We start from the raw sequence: 25,671 nt of genomic DNA on the forward strand, positions 1-25,671 counted from the left end.
AATGGTAAATGAGACAGGCCTACCTAACCGTCCCCGTCCACAATTTTAGACCTGCCGATAGAGGGGAGAAGTCGCAGATTGCGGTGGATCTAACCATTGTGCCGCAATCTGCGCCTAAAATGCGCCTAATTTTGGCATATTCCAGATTAATAAATAACCCCCTTTATTCCTCGTTTATGTTTGCTACCAGGTCTTGAACCCAAAATTAGCTGTGTTTAAAACAGAGGCCTACCATTTTCTCTGGCTATGTGAGTAAGCATGCAAATACACATTGCATCTGAAACTTATTCTGACTTTGACTCTGACATGTGAGTAAAGTCAGACGTTATTAGTCTTCTGCAAAAAAAAAGGAGGAAACAGCGGCTACACCCACCAATCGGCTATAGATATGAGGTGCTCACCTCTATAGGCCTCACCCTAGGCCTGTGTTGCAAAATGTGAAGAAAAAGAGATGGGAGGGGCACTCTCTACATATGGAATCACATGAAGAGTTAAAATGACCCAATTGGAGGGAAATACATTTAATTAAGAAATACTATAGACTCTAAAATACAATTCCATAAATGGCATAAAATGGAATAAAATAAACTTATCCTAAAAATATATTCACTAGAGAGGAAAACGTCCAGTATATCTATCTACTCCTTTGGATCGGATGTTTCAATACAGTTCCACAATAGAGTTCCACAGTACAATTCAGTCTTTTTGGAACCAAATGGATTGATAAAGTGCAATAGTGCAATTGTGCAATGTGCAATCCAGGCAGATTCAGGTGAACAGTCCGGCCATAGTTAATAATTGCCAGGATATACTGCTCAATTCCACAGCCAACTGGATACTATTACAATTGTACCAACCTGGCGGCCGCACAGTATGATGGTTGTCCGGACCTGAAAGGTAAGTGGATCGTCTCTTACCGGACTCTCAATGTGCTGCGTCTCCTACCAGCCCCCCGATGCACAGCGTCCCTTGCCGGCCTCCCGATGTACAGCGTTCCCCGCTGTCATGCGCCTCACCATTCACGCGGCGTCCCACGTGATGTTACGGGCGTCAGCGCGGCGTCTCACGTGACCCGGAAGGGGAGTTACTCGCCGGTCTGTTGATAGCGCTTGTGATAATAGGGGTCCTGGTGTCCGGATTATACTGAAGTCGTTCATAAACAGGCCTGTCGTTTTATGTTAGATATCATAATCTTTAGGTGTACATCAGTAGAATTGAGTCACTAGCTGGGACCAAACGCGTTTCAGGGAAGAAGGTTGGTGCAATTGAAATAGTATCCAGTTGGCTGTGGAATTGAGCAGTATATCCTGGCAATTATTAACTATGGCCGGACTGTTCACCTGAATCTGCCTGGATTGCACATTGCACATTGCACAATTGCACTATTGCACTTTATCAATCCATTTGGTACCAAAAAGATTTGTACTGTGGAACTCTATTGTGGAACTGTATTGAAACATCCGATCCAAAGGAGTAGTTAGATATACTGGACGTTTTCCTCTCTAGTGAATATATTTTTAGGATAAGTTTATTTTATTTTATTCCATTTATGGAATTGTATTTTAGAGTCTATAGTATTTCTTAATTAAATGTATTTCCCTCCAATTGGGTCATTTTAACTCTACATGTGATCCCATATGTAGAGAGTGCCCCTCCCATCTCTTTTTCTTCACACTTGTTATTAGTCTTCTGTCTAGGGTATTTAAATAAGCTTATTTATTTTGTTTGCTGATGGGTCTTGATCCCTAAACCAGGCGCTTGAGAGACAGAGTCCTTACTATTGAGCCACACAGGTTAAGCTATTTAGATGGGTTTTCTTTGGCTATATCATCTATCTATCGCTACTTTCACACTAGCGTTTTTGCTGGATCCTGCAGGGTCCAGCAAAAACACTTCCGTTACTGATACAACGGATCCGTTTGTATTATCTTTAACATAGCCAAGACAGATCCATCATAAACTCCATTGAAAGTCAATGGGGGACGGATCCATTTTCTATTGTGTCAGATTGTGTCAGAGAAAACGTATCCGTCCCCATTGACTTGAATTGTGGGTTATGACGGATCTGTCTTGCTCCGCATCCCAGGACAGAAAGCAAACTGCAGCATGCGGTGACTTCTGAAGGAAATTGGTGACACTGGATTTTATTTAGGGGTATCCGAGTACTGGTGGCTGAATACTAATGCACCCCACACTTTTCAGATTTTTATGTATAACATTTTTTGAAAACTATGTATCATTTTCTTTTCCCTTCAAACAAACTTTCTACTTTGTGTTGGTCTGTCACATAAAATCCCCCAAAAATACATTTAAGTTTGAGATTATAACGTGAAAAAAGTTCAAGGGGTATGAATACTTTTTCAAGGCACTGTATGTTTAGGTATTGAGTAATCACATATCAGAGATCAAAGTCAGATGTCAAGGGCAGATATCAGAGTCAGATATCACAGTCAGGTTTCAGAGTCAGCGGTCATATTCATAGTAATAGTCACATATCAGGGAAAGTAACTTGCCTCAAACTGACATTATTCTGATATTTGACTATGATATCTGATCATATCCTAAAATAAACACTTCTCAACTAAAGACAGGACTAGGTATTCTGCAGCCTGTGAATGTAAATGAGAGTGCTCTCCATCACTAACAGCAAGCTAATATCTTTAAAATGGTGAGGAATTGAAGCACAAAGTATATTAGAAAGGTAAAGCTTTATTAGTCCTAAAGACCCTATCAGTTCAAATTGAATCACTGCACCCCACTGTCCTTAAGAGTCAATCAGTGATTGACAATCACATGTAGACAACAGGATACGAGATGCAGGTTGCTAGACATCATATGGAGACCTGATCTTTCGTATACATAATCATATGTTGTTATATTTTCTGTAAGAAAGTTTGGTGGTGCCTATATCATCTCCTTTCTCTTTTCCATTCGGAATTTACCTATTGACAAAAGGTATGGGAAATGGAGTAGGAATTACAATATTTTGCCCTTTAATTTCTTGGTTTAATGTTAATTTTTTTTTATTGTTTCTAGGTACAAATGGCAGTGAAACAAACATATCTCAGACAGCTCAAGCCTATCTCAGTGGTCAGTGGATGACTAGGTTCATACCGTCAGTATACACCCTGGTATTCATGGTGGCGCTCCCTTTAAATGTGATGGCAATTTTTATATTCCTCATCAAGATAAAAGTCAGGAGACCAGCGGTAGTGTACATGCTGAACCTGGCCATCGCTGATGTGCTCTTTGTTATTTTTCTCCCTTTTACCATAATATATCGATTCTTTGGGAATGATTGGTTCTTTGGAGAAGGAATGTGCCGTCTGGTCACGGCAGCATTTTACTGTAACATGTACTGCTCCGTCCTGCTCATGACCAGCATCAGTGTGGACAGGTTCCTGGCTGTGGTCTACCCAATACAGTCTCTGTACTGGCGGACAACAACCCGGGCGTGGATGGCCTGTATACTTACTTGGATTCTGGCCGTATCAAGCACTGTGCCTCTGCTCATAACTCAGCAAACATATCATATTAAGACTTTGAACATTACAACCTGTTATGATGTGCTGCCTGAGGAACTTCTTCACGGTTTTTATGCTCACTACTTTACCACTTATATCTCACTCTTATTCTTCTTACCTTTAATTATCACAACCTTCTGCTACATAAGTGTCATCAGAAAACTGAGCTCTACAGTAATTGTCAGCACGTTCAGTAGATCTCGAGCTGTGGTCCTAACTGTGACCGTGCTATGTGTCTTTGTACTTGGCTTTGGGCCAGCCAACATCATCTTTTTCTTTCACTATCTGAGTTTTTCTAAACAACCAAGTGAAATGTTGTATGTAATGTATATTGTGTGTGTCTGCATCAGTAGCATCAGTTGCTGTCTTGATCCTCTTATCTATTGCTATGGATTCTCAAAGTGGCAGACGTACCTACAGAGTTTAATGGGCTGCAAAACAGAGAGTGGTTCAAAGGGAGAACCAACCTATAGAAGTAAATGTACATAAAGAAAGATGGCAGAATGGCAATTTCCAAGTCTGGAAATACTTTAAAGTGTAACTGTCTTACTGATGCACTGGTACAGGGCCGTTTCTAGGGGCGGGCGGGCCAGGCGGCCGCCCGGGGCGCTGTCAGAAGGGGGGCGCCGGCAGAGGCGCCCTCTTGTCTTTTCTCTGTCTGTTATTACTCTTGTGCCGTGCGCCCCCCTGGCTCCCTCCCTCTGATATCTCGCCTGCGCCCGAGTGCCGAGTCCTCTGTCCGTACGTACCGAGTCCAGTCACTCAGCTCCGGTACGTGCGGGCGGCACTTACTGACGTCACGCGTCTGCCCCTCCCACTTGGCGGCGCAGGCGCGTGACGTACAGTGAGTGCCGCACTGCCTGCCTGTTACCGCCCGCCCTGAGCGGTAACATTGCTGAAAAGAAGCCTGCTGTGAGGATCCGGGACAGTGGGTCACTGGGTGAGTCGACTCGGGTGCAATGTGGTTAAATTAAATAAACAAACAATTTTTTTACAATGGGGACAGTGACACTGTGGATGGTCTGTGGTGGGGGGGCATTAATTACAATGGGGGGCGGGGGCCACTGTGGCAGACATGAAAGTGGGGGCCACTGTCACTGTGGGGGACATTAAGTTTAATAAGGATCACTATGGACATTATTTAGAATGGAGGCTGCTGTAGGTGTCATTATAACTATAATGTCTGATAGGCCTAGTCCTGAGCTGAGTTATATTACCCTGCCCATGCCCTGTATAATAATGTACCCATCCCTGATACCCCTTAGTTATATTACCCCGCTGGGATAATATAACTAAGGGGTATCAGGGTACATTATTATACAGGGCATGGGCAGGGTAATATAACTCAGCTCAGGACTAGGCCTATCAGACATTATAGTTATAATGACACCCACAGCAGCCTCCATTCTAAATAATGTCCATAGTGATCCTTATTAAAAATAATGTCCCCCCACAGGCAGGCAGTGCGGGCGGCGGCGCTCACTTACTGTACCTCACGCGCCGCCGACACATTTTTTACAATGGGGAGACACTTATTTCATCGAGCAGTTTTGAGGGCGGTGGGGGGGGGGGGAGTTTTTTTTGACACTCGCCCTGAGAGAAATTTTACCTAGAAACTGCACTGCACTGGTATCACACACAAGAGGTGCTGCATGCCTTAGGAATATCCCTAATGTTTGCTGGAGATGCTCACCCAACGGGGCTTCCATATATCACGTTTTCTGGACGTGTCCCCTGGTAGTACACTTTTGGAGGATGGAAGCTTCTGTACTGGAGGACGTTTTAGGGCATTCAGTGAGATGGGATCCCCTTTCATACTTGTTGAATGTCCCACCTAGGGATATGAGGGGTCGCAACTCTGGGCTGCTCCTGCATCTTCTCTGCAGCGAAGGGTTTGATAGCCCTCTTTTGTAAAAAAAAACACTCCCCCATCTAAGGCGGATTATTACTCCCGTATCCAGGATATTTGCTCTTTAGAATATTATACGGCTTTGTCGTTGGGAACTGTGGACAAGTTCCTACAGACTTGGTCCTGTTGGGATCTCCACCACAAAGAGCTCAGCTTATAATGAGGGAGATAACTCCTAGCTTCTTATTCCCCCCCCCCCCTTCCCTTCTTTGGTCTCCCCCTTTCTTTTTGTTTCTACCCTTCTCTACATAGACTATGGATCGACTCTATCCATTTTTTCTAACAGCTGTTATTATAAATTCTTATATTTTGGCTACATTACCATGGTCATGTTGTCTGTGTAAGATTTTGCTTACCGTATATATTTTGATACTTGGAAAATGAAAAATGTTTAATAAACATAAAGTTGAAAAAAAAAAAGTGTAACTGTCAAAAAATACCAGTCTTAATAACACCTAAAGACTGATTCTCCTTAGTAACTCTCAGTTAGAGGTTTGCTAAGCTATTAATTTACACTGGCCTGTATTACACTGGCCGAGGGTCGGCCAGATAATCTCTAACAAGCGTTTGTACGAACACTTGGCAGCGGATCGTGCTTTCTAATCACGGTCTGTTGCCATCAAATAATGATTCTGTATGGGGACGAGCGATGGCATTAGCGATCACTTCTCCCGATACTGTGGAGGAGATGGCTGCATGTAATAGCAGCAGTCTCCTTCACTGATGAGCAGTGATCCTAAGCATCATCTGCCAGTGTAAGGCCTCTTTCACACGGGCGTTGCGGGAAAAGGTGCGGGTGCGTTGCGGGAACAGGCGTGATTTTTCCGCACGAGTGCAAAACATTGTAATGCGTTTTGCACGCGCGTGAGAAAAATCGGCATGTTTGGTACCCAAACCCAAACTTCTTCACAGAAGTTCGGGCTTGGGATCGGTGTTCTGTAGATTGTATTATTTTCCCTTATAACATGGTTATAAGGGAAAATAATAGCATTCTGAATACAGAATGCATAGTACAATTTTTTTTAAGATGAGTGAGTCCATTGCGGGAATCACTCTCCGTGTGTGAGCGTGATCCTCCGTTCTGAGCACTGCTTGTCTTGCAAGAGCGCACGGCATTACCATGATTGATAGTGCCATGTGCCTCTGCATGACCTTATTGTTACAGAATGTCACTATGATTCTGGGGTATAAAGCTCATGCAGAGGAACACAGCATTATCAATCAAGACAATGCCGTGCGCTCCTGCAAGACAAGCAGTGTTCAGAACAGAGGATCACGCTCCGTTGGGTTGGTTCATCTGAAAGAGCCCTAATACAGTCCTTGGTTAGTAAAACATAGGAGTGTGTTTTTAGTATGACTGTAGGACCAGACTTCAGAGTCTGCTTGTACTTTTTCCTGGAGACATAGTGCTACATAGGAGCTGGTTGCAGGGCCAGTTTTAGACAAAATGTGGCCCCTGGCAAAATTAAAAGTAGAGCCCTATATTCTTAAGTATTGTATCAACAGACACATTTATTTACTTCCGTAAATTAAAACAAATATAGTAATGTAAAACATAGGGGGTCATTTATTAAGACCAGCGTTTTAGATGCCGGTCTGAATACAGCCCCTGCTCTGACAGTGGATCGCCGAAGTTATGTAGAGATGCCGGCCTCCACATAACTTCGGCGCATCCAGCGCCACTTCTGAATGTAAGCCAGCTTTTTAGCGGGGAAAAGTAGCAGATTGTGGCACGTGAAATATGCCTAATATAGGCGTATTTCAGGTCAATAAATCACCCCTATACTTTTCATTGTTGTAAACAAATGGAATTGAAAATAAATCAAATAATAGCCTGTACACCTGGGGTCCACAACCTTATTATGGTCTGGTGGCCGCATTGTCACATCACTCTAATTCAAGGGGCCGCAAAAAAAAAAAGGTTAATCAGTGCTTATGTAGTGTCCCACTAGGTAGGCGTGGGCACTACACAAGGGTCAATTGGTTTGCGTGTTACTTCTACTCACAAGGGACAGTGATCTTATATTTAACTATGCATTTAAGGTATTTTCTATGTATTTTTACATGCAATGTTTCCCCTGTGTTAATGCTTAGCAGGCCTAGTTGGGTGTAATTAGACATCCTAGACACTAGAGGGAGATAGGGAGCCCCTAGTATAAATGTCCAGGCCCAGACAGGGAGGAGTTAGGTCATAGTCAGGAGTCTGTGGAGACAGACGTGAGAAGGCACCAGCCAGAGATATGCTGAGGGCCTCCTCCTGACATGCAGCTTGATAGCCCTGGCTGCTAGCTACAACCAGGAGGCTAGTGAAGAACCCTAGCCTGCCTGTAGATCAAGTGAGCCTTAGTTAGCTCAGAAGATTACCCCAGTAGTAGGAATGGACCTCCTGGGAGAAACCTGCAGCTTCCCTACCAAGCAAGGATAATACCAGGTCAGATAAGTAATCTGATGGGCAGAGGTTCTATAAAGTAAAGCAAGCGCCAATACTGGAGGAAGATTATATATACCAAGGATTTAAGCCAGCAATTAGGCATCCGGGCCTTGGGATCCAGCCAGCTAGAATAGCTGAAGGGGATAGAGCAGCATTGCACTGCAAAGCATTAACTGTTTGCCCTCCAAGTATCTTGCATAATTAATACCTGCCACTATTGACAGTCAACCTTCTTGTGAAGTATTGTTCAAGGGACTGCATCATCATCATTATTAATTGTAACTGCATGTACAAAGTTGGACCGTTTTCACCAAGTAAAGCAACGTTTTATTTTACCAACTGTGTGCTCAGTTACTACTCCTACAAATCGGTGTGCCACCGTTACAGGCACTGGCATCACGAAAAAGGGACCTTGCTTCAGGCACTCTAAACACCTGCAACATCCAGGGCACCTCATCCACCATCAGGCCTGGTCCCTATATACAGAGTGTGCCCCAGAGGAACTTGTGTCTACCTCTCCTTCACTGCCGCATGCCTGCCCAGGGTTCTCCTTCAAATAGTGAGTAACCCTCGATTGCCCATAACCGTGACCTCACTTCGCAATACCCTGCAGGTCTGGCATGCTGCACTTGTCATTGCTTCCTCATTCAGTTCTATTGATTATTGGTAGCACATTCCCGATTACACGGTGAGATATGCCAACGATTATTGTACATCTTTCATCCTGATAAAATATGCAAATCAGCCGACAAACGAGCGATTCCTTGTTTATCGGCTGATCAGCGGCACGATTATACCGGCGAGATATCAGGAAAGAGCGCTCCTATGAACACTTGTTTCTAGTAATTGTCCAGAATATTGTGCAGTGCATAGGAACTTAGAGATTTCCCGATAAAAAATGATTTTTAACATGTGCCTGCAGCATGGGCCTGAAACAGAAGATTCATACTTTCCTGCTCCCCGCTATCCGATGTCTTCATCTGCTGGTTCCGGCGCTGTTTACATCCGGTTGGATATGGGCATAGTCACATGTATCTCTCCAGCTAATGACTGGCTTCAATGGTAATGTGGCCACAAGCAACGTTTCACCGCTGAAGCCCGTCATCTGTTTTAGAGGTGCTCTGGGGCCGGAAGATGGAGACAGCGAGGGCAGCACGGAGCAGGAAAGTAGGAATCTTCTGAAAGTAGGAATCTTCAAAATCATTTTTACTGGGAAACCCCTTTAAGTGGTGACATTCCCTCCCGCTTTTATTTACTGCAGAGGATTGGCACTCACTGGTTCTTACTGCCTCCTGCACCCCCAGATATACTGTAGGTGCCCCGTAATAACCAGTAAGCACTTTCCCTGAGGGCTCACGCACACGGCCATTGTTTTGGTCCGCATCTGATCCGCATTTTTTTGCAGCTCAGATGTGGACCCATTCACTTCAATGGGGCCCCAAAAGATGGAAACAGCACTCCGTGTGTTGTCTGCGTCCATTACTTCATTCCGCAAAATGCAGAACACATGTGGCTGGTATCCGTGTTTTGCGGACCGCAAAACACAGCATGGTCCTGTGTATGAGGCCTCACTAGCCGGGAAAGCACTTATTGGTTAATCTGTTAATGACCGGGCCTGAAAAGGCCTTAATGGCCAGTCCCTGTTTTGCGATTTATCGCCCGTGTTCAAATACTTGGAACTTTTTTATTTGTTGGACTACCAAAATAAATTTAGCAGCTTTTTAATACATGACACAGGGATTTTTAACATTTTTATTTTTTTTTTGTTTTATTTGGGGGAAACTGTACAAATTTTTTTTAAGTCATTTTTATTCAAACTATAGCTCATTATTTAAATATGCTAATTATTATAATTAGTTACCTATATGTGATTGATCGTTTTATTATATAATATGTATAGTTTCACATGAATAATTGTAATGGTTTTGGTTGGTGTGGGCTTTTTACTTTCATGTATTTTATTATTTTTTTACTTATATATTTTTTTTATATATTTCTGCTACAAAAAGACCTTTGGGGGACACTGACTTTTTTTATTTATTATTTCATTATTATTTTTTATAATCACTTTATTATTTATTTTTAAAATATATTTTTGCCACATGTCCCCCGAGAGGTCATAAAAAGACCGTTGGGGGACAGTAAACAATTTTATTTTGTACTTTTTCATTTTTTTTTTGTTTTCTTTTACTTGTAATTTATTTATTTATTTTTATTTTTAATTGTGTTGCTAACATTTTCTTTTCCTTGTCTAATATATTTTAGCAGCACTGTATGTCCCCCAAGAGGTCTTTAAAAGACCTCCGGGGGACAGGGGGACACTGTCTTTTTTTAACACTATTTCCACTGTAACTGGAGCATCCAAAGGAGCCCCAGTTACAGAACAAAACAGCCTGCTGAGGGGAGCTTTGTACAGGGCAGGGCTGCTCAGGCTGTGTACTCCTCTGTCCCTGACACCCGGCAATCACATGATAGCTGGGTCTAAACTACTCAGTGCACCTCTCACCTATCTGAGGAGAAAGCAGAAATGCTGATAAATCTCTTCTGCCTTCTCCTCGGCTCCCCCGCTGTAATCCTGCATTTGTGCTGCGCTCTGGGCAGCTGTGTTTCTGCCCAGCAGGATCGGGGCTGCAAACCCTGGCTCTGGGGGCCACATGCGGCCTGATGCGCATGCGCACTTCGCTCAACGAAGCCGCTGCCAGGAGTCCGCGGCGCATCAGGCTGAGCCTAGTGCGCAGGCGCCGGATCTAGCAGAGGGACGGGAGGATTGCAGAGGCGGGGCTGAGGTGAGGAAGGCGGCGCTGGGCACCAGACGGCGAGGGGTGCGGGCGGGCACCCTGGGTTAACGTAAAACCCCTTGGGCACCTTAGGTAGGTGAGTGACAGCTTATAAAAACCAGTTTTTTGGGCTAATAGAGCCACAAGCAGGTTTAATAAGGGCAGTTTAGGATTCATGTTATTAGTACGGACCTGGCCATATGTTTAGCTTATAGGGCTCAAATCTCATGACAGACCGACCACCCTTCAGAAGCCAAAGTGGTAAATGGCAACTAGTCATCAGAATATAACTATTTAAATCAACTGGTTTTACTGTAACTTTTAGTTAATACCCTATTATTTTCTATAAAGATTGTTAAATTGAAAAAATTAACCTCCAGTGGATTTCAAATGAAACTCATTATGCCCAATGTCATCTAGGAATTACTCAACTAAAGAAACACTAATATCCCAAATGAAAAAAATTTAATATACACTCACCTAAAGAATTATTAGGAACACCTGTTCTATTTTTCATTAATGCAATTATCTAGTCAACCAATCACATGGCAGTTGCTTCAATGCATTTAGGGGTGTGGTCCTGGTCAAGACAATCTCCTGAACTCCAAACTGAATGTCAGAATGGGAAAGAAAGGTGATTTAAGCAATTTTGAGCGTGGCATAGTTGTTGGTGCCAGACGGGCCGGTCTGAGTATTTCACAATCTGCTCAGTTACTGGGATTTTCACGCACAACCATTTCTAGGGTTTACAAAGAATGGTGTGAAAAGGGAAAAACATCCAGTATGCGGCAGTCCTATGGGCAAAAATGCCTTGTGGATGCTAGAGGTCAGAGGAGAATGGGCCGACTGATTCAAGCTGATAGAAGAGCAACGTTGACTGAAATAACCACTCGTTACAACCGAGGTATGCAGCAAAGCATTCGTGAAGCCACAACACGCACAACCTTGAGGCGGATGGGCTACAACAGCAGAAGACCCCACCGGGTACCACTCATCTCCACTACAAATAGGAAAAAGAGGCTACAATTTGCAATAGCTCACCAAAATTGGACTGTTGATAACTGGAAAAATGTTGCCTGGTCTGATGAGTCTCGATTTCTGTTGAGACATTCAAATGGTAGAGTCCGAATTTGGCGTAAACAGAATGAGAACATGTATCCATCCTCTGATGGCTACTTCCAGCAGGATAATGCACCATGTCACAAAGCTCGATTCATTTCAAATTGGTTTCTTGAACATGACAATTAGTTCACTGTACTAAAATGGCCCCCACAGTCACCAGATCTCAACCCAATAGAGCATCTTTGGGATGTGGTGGAACGGGAGCTTCGTGCCCTGGATGTGCATCCCTCAAATCTCCATCAACTGCAAGATGCTATCCTATCAATATGGGCCAACATTTCTAAAGAATGTTATCAGCACCTGATAGACAAAAGGGGGTCCAACACCGTATTAGTATGGTGTTCCTAATAATTCTTTAGGTGAGTGTATAATGCACTGCCATAGAACCAGACATACCCCTGGAGATAATCCCTTCCCCACAAATATGGAGAGGTGTTCCAACCTCCCCCCATTCAGGTTAGCGTACCTGGGTGCGAATCTGGTACTCATGGTAGTCCCCCAGGTATGTAAAAAAAATTGTACCAATGAGCCAAAATAAATGTAATATATTCTTCTATAAATTTGACCTGTAATTCTTGTAAGTCACCATTTCATTCCAAAAAAAAATGTATTGCCTTGAAGCCTTTAGGCATATTTATAATAGTATATAATGATGATGCATCTAGGGTCCCCAACACATATCGTTCCTTCCACTCAACCCCTTCTATAATCTGCAAAATATGAGTAGTATCCTTGAGATAGGCCAGTAATCTTTTGACATATGGTTGTATTAATTAATCAACATATTGTGACAGACTAAATGTCAGGCAATCAACGCCTATCACTATGGGTCTACCTGGTGGATTTATATTATATTATATTATATTATATTTGTGTAATTTGGACATATGATAGAATGCTAACAATCCTAACAATTCAGGGAAAAAACGGCTTTATGTTTGGTTAATATACCCTGTACCCTGTACCTCCTACAAATATTACTTATTTACATGTTTTTCTGTGTCCCAGCAGTCTCATAGCTTTCTCATGGTAACAGATCCTATTCATTACCACTCCCCCCACCCCTCCTTTTGTCCTCTGGGTAGTTTTTCGTTTATTTTCCTGTAATGTCATAATAGCTTGTTGTTCTTTCATAGTTACATTATACTTTTCTATTATTTTGTTTTAACATCCACCCTATGCAAATCCCTTATTACTAAATTCTAGTTTGCATGAAATTATCATTATATCCCTGTACCTTTAAGTCTATATCTATACTCTATTAAATCCCATTATCCTTTCTTTATATACTTTCTTTATATATTCCTGTTATGGAAACTACGTATATATCTTTTCACCCCTATATGTGCTTTGAATTTATTAAAGCTCCTAGAAAGAGCAAACTTTCTTTGTTCATCAACAATTCTTCCCCTTCTGATGATACATATGAACTTAAAGTGGTTATTCCGTTACCTATATTGATGATCTATCCTCAGATCAGCGGGGTCCAACTCCCAATCAGCTGTATGAAGAGAATGCAGCACTCTTCACTGTTTACCTGCTCGGCACTGGCATCACAGCGGAGAGCAGGTGTAATTACAGCTTCCCTGTCCTGTTGAGATAGGAGTATCCAAATTGTCTAACATTGCCCCATTATACAGCAACACCTATTCTTCCTAATTAGGATCTCAGGCATCAGTGGCACTCTACTCACTTTCCTCCTGACTTGAATACAGGTACACAGAGATTTCTCAAGGTACTATACCCTGTCAAGCTATTTATCATTGAACCTATGATTCCTTCCTCTACTGCATTCTTCTGATGGAAAATCTCAAAGCGTACTTGACACCTTTGAGATATGCTCCTCTTTCAATATGACCTGTCCCTGAATATCAGTGTATCTTTATCCCCCACTCCTTTCAGAGGTTTCCCTTGAGTTGCAGAACATATTTACCTCCATGTTGGGTTTTAGTTTAAGAGTCTGGCACAATTTACATGTGCTACAATATTCAAACCTGCTCCAAGTGAAACACTTTCCCCCCTTTGGTTCTCCCCTGTTCTTAAACAGCAGGGGCTACCATGTGTAATGCCCCACTGTGGCATTACCACCTTTGCACCCTGCTACTATCTCCTATGGTTAGCCTAAAGTCATCCTGTGTATTTATTTCCGGGTCCTGCAAAATGTGTATTCATATTTCATAATAAGTAACTGTTAACATGTTATGTGCCTGGTTCGTCAGCAGGTGGCAGCAAACATGGCAGAGCTATCTTAGAGAGAATGGAGCTTTCTATTCCATAATAACACCCCCCCCCCCCTCTGTAGTGTGGGCGTGTTCCCCTTGCTGCAGGGAGGGTGGAGTTCTAGTTAGAGGTCAGTGTGAGAGTACCCCCTGCTAGGGGAAGGCAGCAGGAGTCCGTCCCTGTTGGATGAGCCCTATCTAGGCCAGCTGGAGCACCTTCAGCTCAGCTGGACATGGAGGCAAAAGCTTGAAGCCTCAGAAGCCAGGAGGAGAAAGTTTTCCCTGGACTAAGCTAGAGACAGATCAGATTACAAAGTCAAGTACAGCATAAAGATAAAGTTAAGTTATGTGGCTATCCTGTCAGCACAACAGAGCCAGAGAGCAACAGATGTAGCAGAGAGGAGTTTGCCTGCCACAGTTAATGCTAACGCCTGCTGGAACTAAGCTAAAGCCTGAAACTGTTTGGAGAAATGTTTATGCAAAGTAAAGCTGTTATCAACTTCATCACAAGGTGTGGACTCCATTTATTTCCTCATCCCCTTCATCTACAAACCCCCTTTTCATTGCTGTGGAGCCAACGCCTAGGTTCCAGCGTGTCCAGGTAGGAGCACCGTGACACGAGCACAAAACTTTAAGGGACATTATAGGCTACCCTACACCTCTCTGGCATTCCTACATCTGGGTACCATCCACTATATCACTAAAATGGACCCTGTGCCCTTGTTGCTTCATTGCAACCTGCGGCACAACAACAAGTATCTTTTTTACTCTTAAAGGGCCCTGGAAGGGGTATTACAGTAAAGGATCAATAAGTCCTAGTCTTGGACTGCAAATTTTGCATTAGTATGGTCCCCTGGGCTAGGCCCAGGAGAACAGAGCCAAGTCTGTCTCCTCTCCTCCTAACTCCTCACTCCTAATCTCCTCCTAACTTCCTGTGGCTGACCTATATAAATGGTGTTACAGAGACCTCTAGTGTTGGATGTATGTAATGCATTGACCAGCCAGAAATAGGAATTTAGCAGTTGTGACAAAGAAAATGCATAAAATGGCATGGAATGACATATAGCAATTTGGAGTGTTCCCATCCAACTGGAGTGGGACACTACATTGTCATTGGTCTGTAGTGTCGTACCATGCTTGCTCTGCTAGATTATTTTATTAGATGTTTTTTACTCTCTGTGATCATGACATAGGATACACAGACACAGCTTTGCTGTGTCCATACACACAGCTCTACTACACACACAGCACTGCTGCATACCCACGCACAGCTCCTCTGCATGCACACAAAAACAGATATATTAGGTGTATTTCAAGCATAGATTGCGATGCAGCGGTTAGTTGTGCCACAATCTGCGCCTGATATACACCTAATATAGGCACATTTAAGCATCATAACTGACCCCCTCAGTGCTCTCTTGAAAAACGAAAGTACTGGTCAGATCACAATATACGTGCTAAATGTATCCAATGTAAGCTCCCAAAGTACACACTAAGCATTTCCCTAAGGCCTAAAAGGGGGTGTGCTTATGCTCTCTGTCAGGCCAGTAAACTGCAAAAAAAAAAGTGTGGAAAAGTATAGTGGATTACACTAAAGCACAGAATGCAGAAGGACATCTATCATCACTTACCAGTAGGTGAAACTGTTGGCCTCTGTAGATCAGTGCTTATTTGCAGAGTCTGATGATCTCTCTGGTATCTCCATATGTGCTGGCAATCTGTAGAAAAAAAGGCTTTTTGTATTATACAAATTCCCTCCTAGGTGCAATTAGGGTGGTGTTGTTGCACCTTTTTTGCACCCAGAGGCTCCGCTCCCTGTCTGCTATGCCACGCCCCACTGCAATTGTTGAATGCATTCCCATTTGACTTCATGGGCCAGGCATAAAAACATATTCATGCTTGTCTCCGAGGTCTCATGAAAGGACATTCAGCACTTGTGCAAACAAGTGATGAAGATTGTCCATCTGCTCACCGCTCTCTATATCTTTAATGCGCATGTGCCAAACACACTCCCACAAAATTTAGAGCCAGGCTAGAATATGTTTTCACTGCTTGGCCTGTCTGTCACAGCCGTGGGGGAATGGCATAGCAGACAGGCAGCGGAGCCTTGAGGTGCAACAAAACTGCCCTCATTGCACCTAGGAGTAAATTTGCATATTACTAAAAACTTTTTTCTACAGATTGCAGACACATATGGAGACAACAGAGATATCATCAGACTCTGCAGACACACATACATCTACAGCCGCTGATCGTTTCACCTACTGGTAAGGGTCACGTATCCCACACTGAGACTGTATGGGATATATCACAAGATCAACATTGGAGATTTATTTCAGGAGTATGTACACCAAACAAAGGCAATCATTGTGATGTTAATATAGCTATATTCTAGTATTACCACAGGCTTTTTATACTTGGACTTGATTTCATAGAAATATTTCTTTTGCTTGTGTATTAAAATTCTTAAGTGAGATATTGTCTTTGTCTGGTTTCTTGGCCCCAGCATCATACAAGTGCAAGGAAACTTCACAAGAACTATAAATGGGACTTCACTTATGCTGTATGGAAAAGACTATAAAATAATAATTTACTTAGGATAGTCTTTCTGTTGTTGAGTTGTATAAGAGCAGCATTTGCACTGCCATGAGGTGGATCAGGTGGAGGCTCAGGAGTCGGGACCCAATACTCAAATACATAGTTATGTTGGTGGTGGTGATGGTAATACTAGTGGCATGGTGGTGGCTGTAGGGGCACTGGTAGCCATGATGACAGTGGCAGTTGTGGGCAAATATAAAGGAGGGAATCATGAGGAGGGCAAGGAGCCCATGATAACATATGTGAGGCGGTGACAGGAGTCATCTATGAGGGGAGATATGTGTCACCCAGAATGTTGCGGGAAGCATTCTAAAGCGGCTTGCTTACCAGGAATGTGCCACCAAGGTGCCCGGCCTTGGTGGAGTAAAAACCCTAGTCTAGGTGTCCACTAAGTTAGCTGGTGGACACAGAAAACAGATAGTGTAGCTGGTTCAGCTAGTTCAGGACAGGCTTTTACTGGGAACAGGCAATGTGCTGGGTGGGTGCCTGTTCCCCAGGTTCCAGTCCGGGACTTGGGGCATGCTCATGTCCAGGGATCCTATTTAATCCTGTTGCTGGATCTTAGGTGGGTCTCAGTCTGGAGGAAAGGCACACAGTGTGAGGTAACGCTGTCAGAGTGTGCTACAACTGTTTGACCGGGCTGTGATCCAGATGTACTGGCTGTACTGATATGAAGAGCCTAAATAAAGAGGACTTTTGTTGAATGTTTTGGTGTCCCTGCCTCTGTACACTGGTCTTGAGTGCGGTTCCCCACACATATCACAGTTGGATAAAAGTGGTGGGGAGGGTGAAAATTATGATGATGATGATTGTGTGTTGGACAGGACCTACAAAATGGATCAGGCTGATGAGTAGAAGGTGACATCAGAGAAGGAGGGTGGTGGCCATAGCAGGAATAAAGATTAGAGACAATTGGGGTCATTTATCAAACTGGTGTAAATTGATATAAAGTAGAACTGGCTTAGTTGCTCATAGCAACCAATCAGATTCCATCTTTAATTTTTGACAACTCCTTTGGAAAATAAAAGGTAGAATCTGAATTGGTTGCTAAGAAAAACTATGTATGGTCGAAACATCCATGCCGCTGATACTGTGGGTGCAGGCTCAAAATGTGCTAAACCTAGGCCAAGCTCAGCTGCTGTAAGCTCTGTGTAGGTATTTCCTTTATGGCACTTTATTCTCCACAGTGCCTGTAGACAAAATCACTGCCATGTGCAAGATCTGCAGGATGAAAATAAGGCATGAGCATTCAAACACAAACATAGGCACCACGGTTCTGTTGTAGCACTTGAAGCAACATCACCACATCTAGCAGGAAAATGACTGAACAGCAACAGTCACTGTGAGGCAAGTTGCACGCCACAATGGAAACCTGGAACAGCTATTGAGGGCAGTGACCGTACATGTCTTTCACAGCCCACTTGGTCAATGTTTTGCATGTCAGCGGCAACACTGGACCATGGCAAGAAGGCAAGGTCCTATTGAAACCTCCATGTTTGTGTCAGTCTGGTTTCCACACCAGGTGCTTTTTCACTGCTCCATGTCCTACTCAATGGACATCATCCTATCCCTAACTGAAACAGTGCAGTACCCCAGACCTGAGAGTGTGTGCAATTGTTTAGTTTTATCTGTAAAGCTATACTATGCCATTCATTCCAGCTAGGGAAGGTATGATTGGCAGTGATTTGCAGGAACAGGGCTAACTACCCTGTTCCTCCCCTCTGGGTAGGAGTGGACTCTTCCTGCTAAGAAGAGGATTTCTGCAGCGTACTCAAGTTGTGTGTAGTAGGTGTTTCTGGGTGATGTAGTGCAATAGACACTAACCTGGTACGGCTGACTCTCTGCAAGGGCAGGTATAGGTAGAAACAGTTCGTGACGCCAGTGCCAAGTAAACGGTGGCACGCCGTTTGCGGATGCAGGAATAAATTGAGGAAACGTAGTATTCAAACAGAACTCCAACTTTAGTAGTTTTTCAAGCAGAGACAATAATGGAAACGCAGTTCCTTAGCATACAGTCGATTTTGCAATTCGGTCGATGCAGGCAATTCAGTTATAGCAGGGTAATTACAGAGTGTTGAACACAGGACTTGCAGCACAGGAGCTTGCACTCTAATTCTGACTGATCCTGGAATACAGCAATTCTTCACCAAGGCCCATTAACCTAATTCTGGCTTTATTTCCTTGGCTGTAGCTTTATAAGAGTACCTCCTCTGTTATGCTTAGTACCTCTTGCTTTCCTGATCTTTGCCTCTGTCTCTCTCTCTGCTTCTGGAAACTTCCTCAGGCTCTTGAGCTAACATATTCCTGTTTCTGCATATGGGAATTCAGGAGGGAATCTTCTCCTGAACGGCAGGCTTCAGGCCTGGACTTGTCTCAGACATTGTCTAATCTCCAACTGTAGATTACAGACACTAGACTCCGTCTGCCTTGCACTTCCCTGACTGGGCCTTATATAAACTAGGGCTCCCTAGCTCCCTCTAGTGACTAGAAGCTGGAATGACACCCCTAGCAGGCTTGTACATGCAAGTGTCAGTAACAGAAAAATACATACATTACATGACATTTTATAAAACTGACATATAACAACTTCCCCATAATTAGGAGGGACGACAGCACACCAAGTGACACTTTGGTAGTGACGGGCATTACAGTTCCCGTACACTACATACCCCACTGCTTTAAGCTGAGTACGACCTCGTACTCCATCATGGGTCGCCCAACTGGAATCTCTACCTGAAATAGAAAATAGAGACATGCAGGCATACATACATGTAATTCATCTGCATTTACATTTACATCAGGTCCAATTGGCAAATGTGAAGGGTAGTGACAAGGGGCGTCGTTCTCTTCTCTCAGGATAATGAATGGAACGGGGGCGCTGACCTGGCACAGCGTAACATTATAACCAGGATAGTCCATGACAATGAATAAGTCCATGATAGAACAGCAAAATGGACAAAACAGTATAAAAGTTCTTGGAGGCTCAAAGAACAAACATGAGTCCGTACCCAGGTTATTTTCCTAATAAATCACAGAGGCTCTCATGCGGTGGAGTCCATCTCCGGGCACATTACTTTTAAAAGAATAAGAATCTCAGAGGCTCAGGTACTTTTGAGTCTGTCTCCGGGCACGGTTCCTTAGTATAAAGTTGCACAATAAAAGGACAGCAAAGACAAGTGCTGTAATACCCCTGATCAACCTGAAAAGGGGGTGAAGGGTAAAAGGTGCAACCAAAGGAACAGGCACAACTTGGTGTGTGGGGTACAAAAGCAGGCAGGAGGTCCTGGAAGCAAACGTGGCCTTGCTGACTTTGTGATTTCAGTGGTCAACACCTACCACTGAGCCGTGGACAAACTGGCAGCCGCAACAAAGGACCAGAAACATAGGACTCCTGTCCTGGAAGGGTTAATACCCTCATTCATTGAGGAAATAAATCAAAGGCCTAGCAGGCTGATTACAGTGGCATCTCATAACCACCCGGCTCCGCTGGCAAGTATCGTCTGTAGTAGTCCTCTACAGGAGGATGGGCCCACATAACAGTGTCAGGGGGCAGCTGTAGAGTAAAGGGGCCCCTAATAGGTATTGGCCCCATAGGCCTAGGGGTGAACCCTCTGGTGGACCGTGCCGGTCCTGACCTGATCACTGCAGGGTGTAACGCGCTTGGCACCGCCGCAGCAAGCGGTCCGGTGCTCTGGGTGCAGCAGTTTACAGCAATCGCGGGTCCGGTCTGGGGCACTGACGGAGCGGTGGCAACAGAAGGCGGTTTGCGGGTGGTGACAGGCACCCTTACCTCATCCTTCCTTGGTGGTGTCCGGATCCTGGCGGTGTATGTCTTGCGCAACTCCCGCAACTTCTCCTCCAGCCGGACGATCTGCTCACCGATGCTCTCTGTGTCGGAGTCGCTGTCATCTGCTGGCGCCGCCGGCGCAGGTACAGTCACCGATGGTGCGGACTCGGCCCCTGCAGGTTCTGGCGATATGTCTGGTCTCCGTCCCATCCGGATGTTCTGAAAGGTAGCACTAAGTCCTTTTAACTGCTCCAGCTCCGATATTGTCTTCTCCCGACGAGGCAGCTCGGGGGAAGGATAGGGGCTCACCCATTTCTCCAACACGGTTGGCTGCCAGAAGACATTAGGCCCAATGAAGGAGCTCCGCTCCTGAAAGGCGTGATGGGCCGGCTCTGGAGAGCGTTCAGGTTCCCGCTCGCAGCCAGAGTAGTCTTCTCCTTCTTTTGCCTCCCAGTCCTCAGGTGCTCGCTTGGGACGGGTCACGGCAGTTGCATAAGGGCCTCGTAGGCTCTCGTTACTTCTGGTCTGATTCTTCAAAATACCTGTCCACTGCACCAATCCCTAGGGAAAAATGGCCTGAGGGAGTACACCATGATATAATATCTCATCAGGTTCACTACCACTCCTATCCTCTGCACTGGCTCCTCAGAGGCTCGCTGCAACAGAGTAGAGCATTGCTCCCAGTCCCTCTCCCTCCTTACACATGTGCAAACCGAAGCATTGCCACACAGTCTTAGAACTGATGAGTCTGGGCGAGAGGAGCCATACAGTCTGGATGACTCCCTGCCAACTGCAACTAGGCAAGGTAGTCAGTGACAATGGCAAGAACAAGATGGCTGTGCTGCACTTGTGGAAAATTACACCTACTTCCTGCATGGCACATGTGATAAATTTTGGTATGCAATGCTTATTGAAAAAGCGATGTGGCTTGCAGAATGTGCTGGCCTTGTCGAGCAGAGTATCTCTGCATTTCAGTCAGTCTTATATGACTGGGACATTTCAACTAAATGGGATCCCACCTTGCATATGCTGAAGAATCTCTATGAACAGATTAAAGCAGTCAATGACTGCATCACTGATGACACCACCAGAGCAGGGAGTATATGTTATTTTCAGCTCAGGCAGTGGCAGCTTATCAGGGAGATCATGCCACAAGATTTGTCAGTAGCTGTATACTGTATATTGTGGAATGCTATACTGCTGTACTGTATACTGTGGGGGGCTGTATACTGTGGGGGGGGGCTGTATACTGTATATTGTGGAGTGCTATACTGCTGTACTGTATACTGTGGGGTGCTGTATACTGTGGGGGGCTGTATACTGTATACTGTGGTGCTGTATATTGTGGAGTTCTATACTGCTGTACTGTATAGTGGGGGGGCTGTATAGTGTGGGGAGCTGTATCATGTATAGTTTGGGGTTCTGTATACGGTGAGGTGCTATACTGCTCTACTGTATACTGTGAGGTGTTGTATACTGTGAGGTGCTGTATACTGTGGGCTGCTATACTGCTCTACTGTATACTGTGAGGTGTTGTATACTGTGAGGTGCTGTATACTGTGGGCTGCTATACTGCTCTACTATATACTGTGAGGTACTGTATAGTGTGGGGTGCTATACTGCATACTGTGTGGTGCTGTACATTATAGGGTGCTATACTGCATACTGTGGGTTGCTGTATACTATAGGGTGCTATACTGCATACTGTGGGGTGCTGGGGTGCACTGTAACACTAGGGTGAGCCGAGCCCTGGTCTCCTTCCTGCAGAGCGGTGCCCACTTCCAGCCTGAGCCCAGCTGCCCAGAGCACTGATCCTGAGCCGATGGAGTCTTCAGAATTGGAAGTATTTACAGTCATTCACTGGACTCTACCAGATGTGTGGATTTTTTGTGTGTGTGTTGTGGTGGAGGGCGTGATTGCCTGCTAAGGTGTGGGAAGGCGGGATCCAGGGGGCCCAAGTAAATTTTTGCCCAGGGTCCAATAAATATTAAAGACGGCCCTGGCTTGCTGCAGCTTTCACTGAGGAGACGCCTGCTTCTCACATGTCTGACCAGGAAGTCCCTCTCTGCCCCCAGGTGAGTCACCAACTTCCTACCATCTCTACTTCAACAGCAGCTGCGGCAACACCAACAGCAGCCAATTCAGTTTGATGAATATGATGGAACAATTTTTTCAAATGCCATGCCAAGCTGACACTTATCAGCAAAGGGATACATACCAAATGAACAACCAGGTTCACTTCTACCTGAAAGTTACCCTTTACCCAAGACATACCTTGTTCCCTGATCCCATATACTTCTAGTCAAGCAGATTAGAACAATAGTTGGAATTGGCCCAGTAATGATGCGAGTTTAGAAAACATCACATTTGTCAAAATGAATGAGGCATGGATCCATTAGGGTTTTCACAAACCTTGGCCTGAGATCAATGAATAGGTCTCTTCATTATGGACAATGAGTGACAATTTATTGCCGGCCCTATCAAGCCACTGTTGCTGTCTGTGTAGTGTCCCACTAGGTAAAGGTGGGCACTGCACAAAAGGGGTTAATGTGTTGTTATTACCTGTAATGTTATATGTATGCATTTCCCTGTGTTAGCTGGGTGTCAGGCCTGTCAGGGTGTAGTTTAGCCTCCCAGACGTTAGAGGGAGCTAGAGAGCCCTAGATATATATAGGAAGGCCCAGACAGGGGAGTGGTAGTTCATTCCAGGGGACTAGAGGAGTTACTTCGTCCACCTGAAGCTCCTGAGGCTAGGATTAGCTCAGTAGAGACACCCCAGTTGCAGGACAGCACCTCCTGGGAGAAACCTGCAGTTACCCTCAAGCCAAGTAAGGACAATACCAGGTCAGATAAGTACCCTGATGGGCAGAGGTTCTAGAAAGTACAGCAAGCGCCAATACTGGAGAGAGGATTTATATACCAAGGATTAAAGCCAGCATTTAGGCATCCGGGCCTTGGGATCCAGCCAGCTAGAATAGCTGAAGGGGATAGAGCAGCATTGCACTGCAAAGCATTAACCGTTGTGCCTCCAAGTATCTTGCATGATCAATACCTGCCATTATTCAAAGTCTACCTGCTTGTGAAGTATTGTTCAAGGGACTGCATTATCATCACAATCACCTGTAACTGTATGTACAAAGTTGGACTGTGTTCACCAAGTAAAGCAACGTTTGGTTTATCCACTGAGTACTCAGTTATTCCTCCTATAAATTGGTGTGCCACCGTTACAGGCACTGGCGTCACGAATCCAACAGGGACCTTGCCCCAGGCACTAAAAATACCTGTAACATCCAGGGCACCTCATCCACCATCAGGCCTGGTCCCTATACACAGAGTGTGCCCCAGAGGAACTGTGTCTACCTCTCCTTCACTGCCGCATGCCTGCCCAGGGTTCTCCAATACAGTGAGCAACCCTCGATTGCCCATAACCGTGACCTCGCTTCGCTATACCCTGCAGGTCTGGCGTGCTGCATCTGCCTATTCATAAAGTTCCATAGTGTATGGGTGTATTTACAATAAGGTAAACCTGTCATTATTATTGAAGACAAGCCGGGTTCGATTAATATTTATTGAATAACTGTGCCATCAAATCCATAGGCCTTGTTGGTGCTACTATATAAATCCACATATGTGGCATTAAACATAAAAATATGCCTATGGATGGACTTGAATATTGAAAATTATATAAACTAAGTGGACTACCTTTTTATTGATATTTATATCTAGATTCATTTTTAACTATATTTTTTATATATATTTTATATTTTTCACCTATTTTTTCTATGATTTTTTTATTTTTCTTCTATTTTTCTATTTTATCGCGAGAGCCTTGCGATACTTAAAGAGGACCTTTCACTAGAATAAAACATCTAAACTAACTATACAGACATGGAGAGCGGCGCCCAGGGATCTCCCTGCACTTACTGTTATACCTGGGCGCCGCTCCGTTCTCCTGTTATAGCCTCCGGTATCTTCATAGTTAGGCTCCACCCAGGGGAACCTGCCAGCGTCTCATTCTCCCATGCTGTAGCGCTGGCCAATCGCAGCGCTCAGCTCATAGCCTGAGAGAAAAAAAAGCCTCTCAGGCTATGAGCTGAGCGCTGCGATTGGCCAGCGCTACAGCATGGGAGAAGGAGACGCTGGCAGGTTCCCCTGGGTGGAGCCTAACTATGAAGATACCGGAGGCTATACCGGGCGAACGGAGCGGCGCCCAGGTATAACAGTAAGTGCAGGGAGATCCCTGGGCACCGCTCTCCATGTCTGTATACTTAGTTTAGATGTTTTATTCTAGTGAAAGGTCCTCTGTAATAAAGTGAGGGATCTAATGCAATAACTACATCATTCATTCCTTTATCATGTAATCTCTCAGTGATTCTGAACTAATGTTCATTTCTTAAGTAAATTAAGTGTAATCCTGGTCTACAGGTATTTGCTACGTACATTTAAATGTGGTATTTGAATAATTACTGTACTTTCAGTGCCCAAGTGCATGCCCACAAAATACTGCATGGGTTTTCTTCTTTTTGAGAATATACTATTTAACATGGAGGAGAATGTAAAATGTAGCTGTTATATCATGCAATGGGCGTGCAACTAACTGAAAAGGACATAAGGGAGGAGCATTGTAAGAAGAACCCTATCAGCTACTTCTAGCCAATCAACAACTTAGGGGGGTGTTCTCAGTTATTCTGATTGGCTGAGAGCTGCTAGCAGACATTACTATCCTCAGAAGTCTCCTCCTTCTTGTCCTTTTCAGTTGGTTGTTTGCACAGTTTACAATTTTGTAGTCCAAACTTGGATTCAGACATAAAGATGTTAAAAGTATTCTATGGTTAGTAATATTAACTTATAGCTAACCTGTAATGTGATTTATATTCTTTTTTTTTTTTTACTTTGGTGAATAAAATAATATACGCATGATATTATGAATAGTACAAAGGGGATGATTTAACAAACTGGTGTAAAGTAGAACTGGATTAGTTGCCCATAGCAACCAATCAGATGCCACCTTTCATTTTCCAAAGGAGCTGTGAAAAATGAAAGGTGGAATCTGATTGGTTTCTATGGGCAACTAAGCCAGTTCTACTTTACACCAGTTTAATAAATGTCCCCCAATGTTTTCTAACCCACGTATATTTAACATCCATCTATCTAGTTGCGTGCAGACCATGCACCTGCTATGGTGCCCATGGTTAGAGGGAGCCTGACACAGAAAATGTTTATTCAGCTTCCCATAACACAGTCATAATGTTTGCCTGCGGCCATCATTACAGAGCATTTAGTCCATAAAGAATTATAATAGCT

The 25,671-nt window shown here is 44.2% G+C and overlaps 1 protein-coding gene across 1 annotated transcript; it reads left to right on the forward strand.

Moving 5' to 3' along the window:
- Nucleotides 1–966: 966 nt before the first annotated feature.
- Nucleotides 967–4,013, forward strand: LOC120990724 (proteinase-activated receptor 1-like). Its single transcript, XM_040419633.1, has 2 exons — nt 967–979; nt 3,058–4,013. The coding sequence occupies exon 2, from the start codon at nt 3,099–3,101 to the stop codon at nt 4,011–4,013; it is 915 nt and encodes a 304-aa protein (XP_040275567.1). The 5' UTR covers nt 967–979; nt 3,058–3,098.
- The last annotated feature ends 21,658 nt before the right edge of the window (nt 4,014–25,671 follow it).

This window comes from Bufo bufo, chromosome 2 (assembly GCF_905171765.1).
Source record: "Bufo bufo chromosome 2, aBufBuf1.1, whole genome shotgun sequence".
Taxonomy (NCBI): Eukaryota; Metazoa; Chordata; class Amphibia; order Anura; family Bufonidae; genus Bufo; species Bufo bufo.

Bases quoted from the DNA above. Each gene is read 5' to 3' on its own strand.
- LOC120990724 (XM_040419633.1), top strand. From the start codon at position 3,099: ATGACTAGGTTCATACCGTCAGTATACACCCTGGTATTCATGGTGGCG.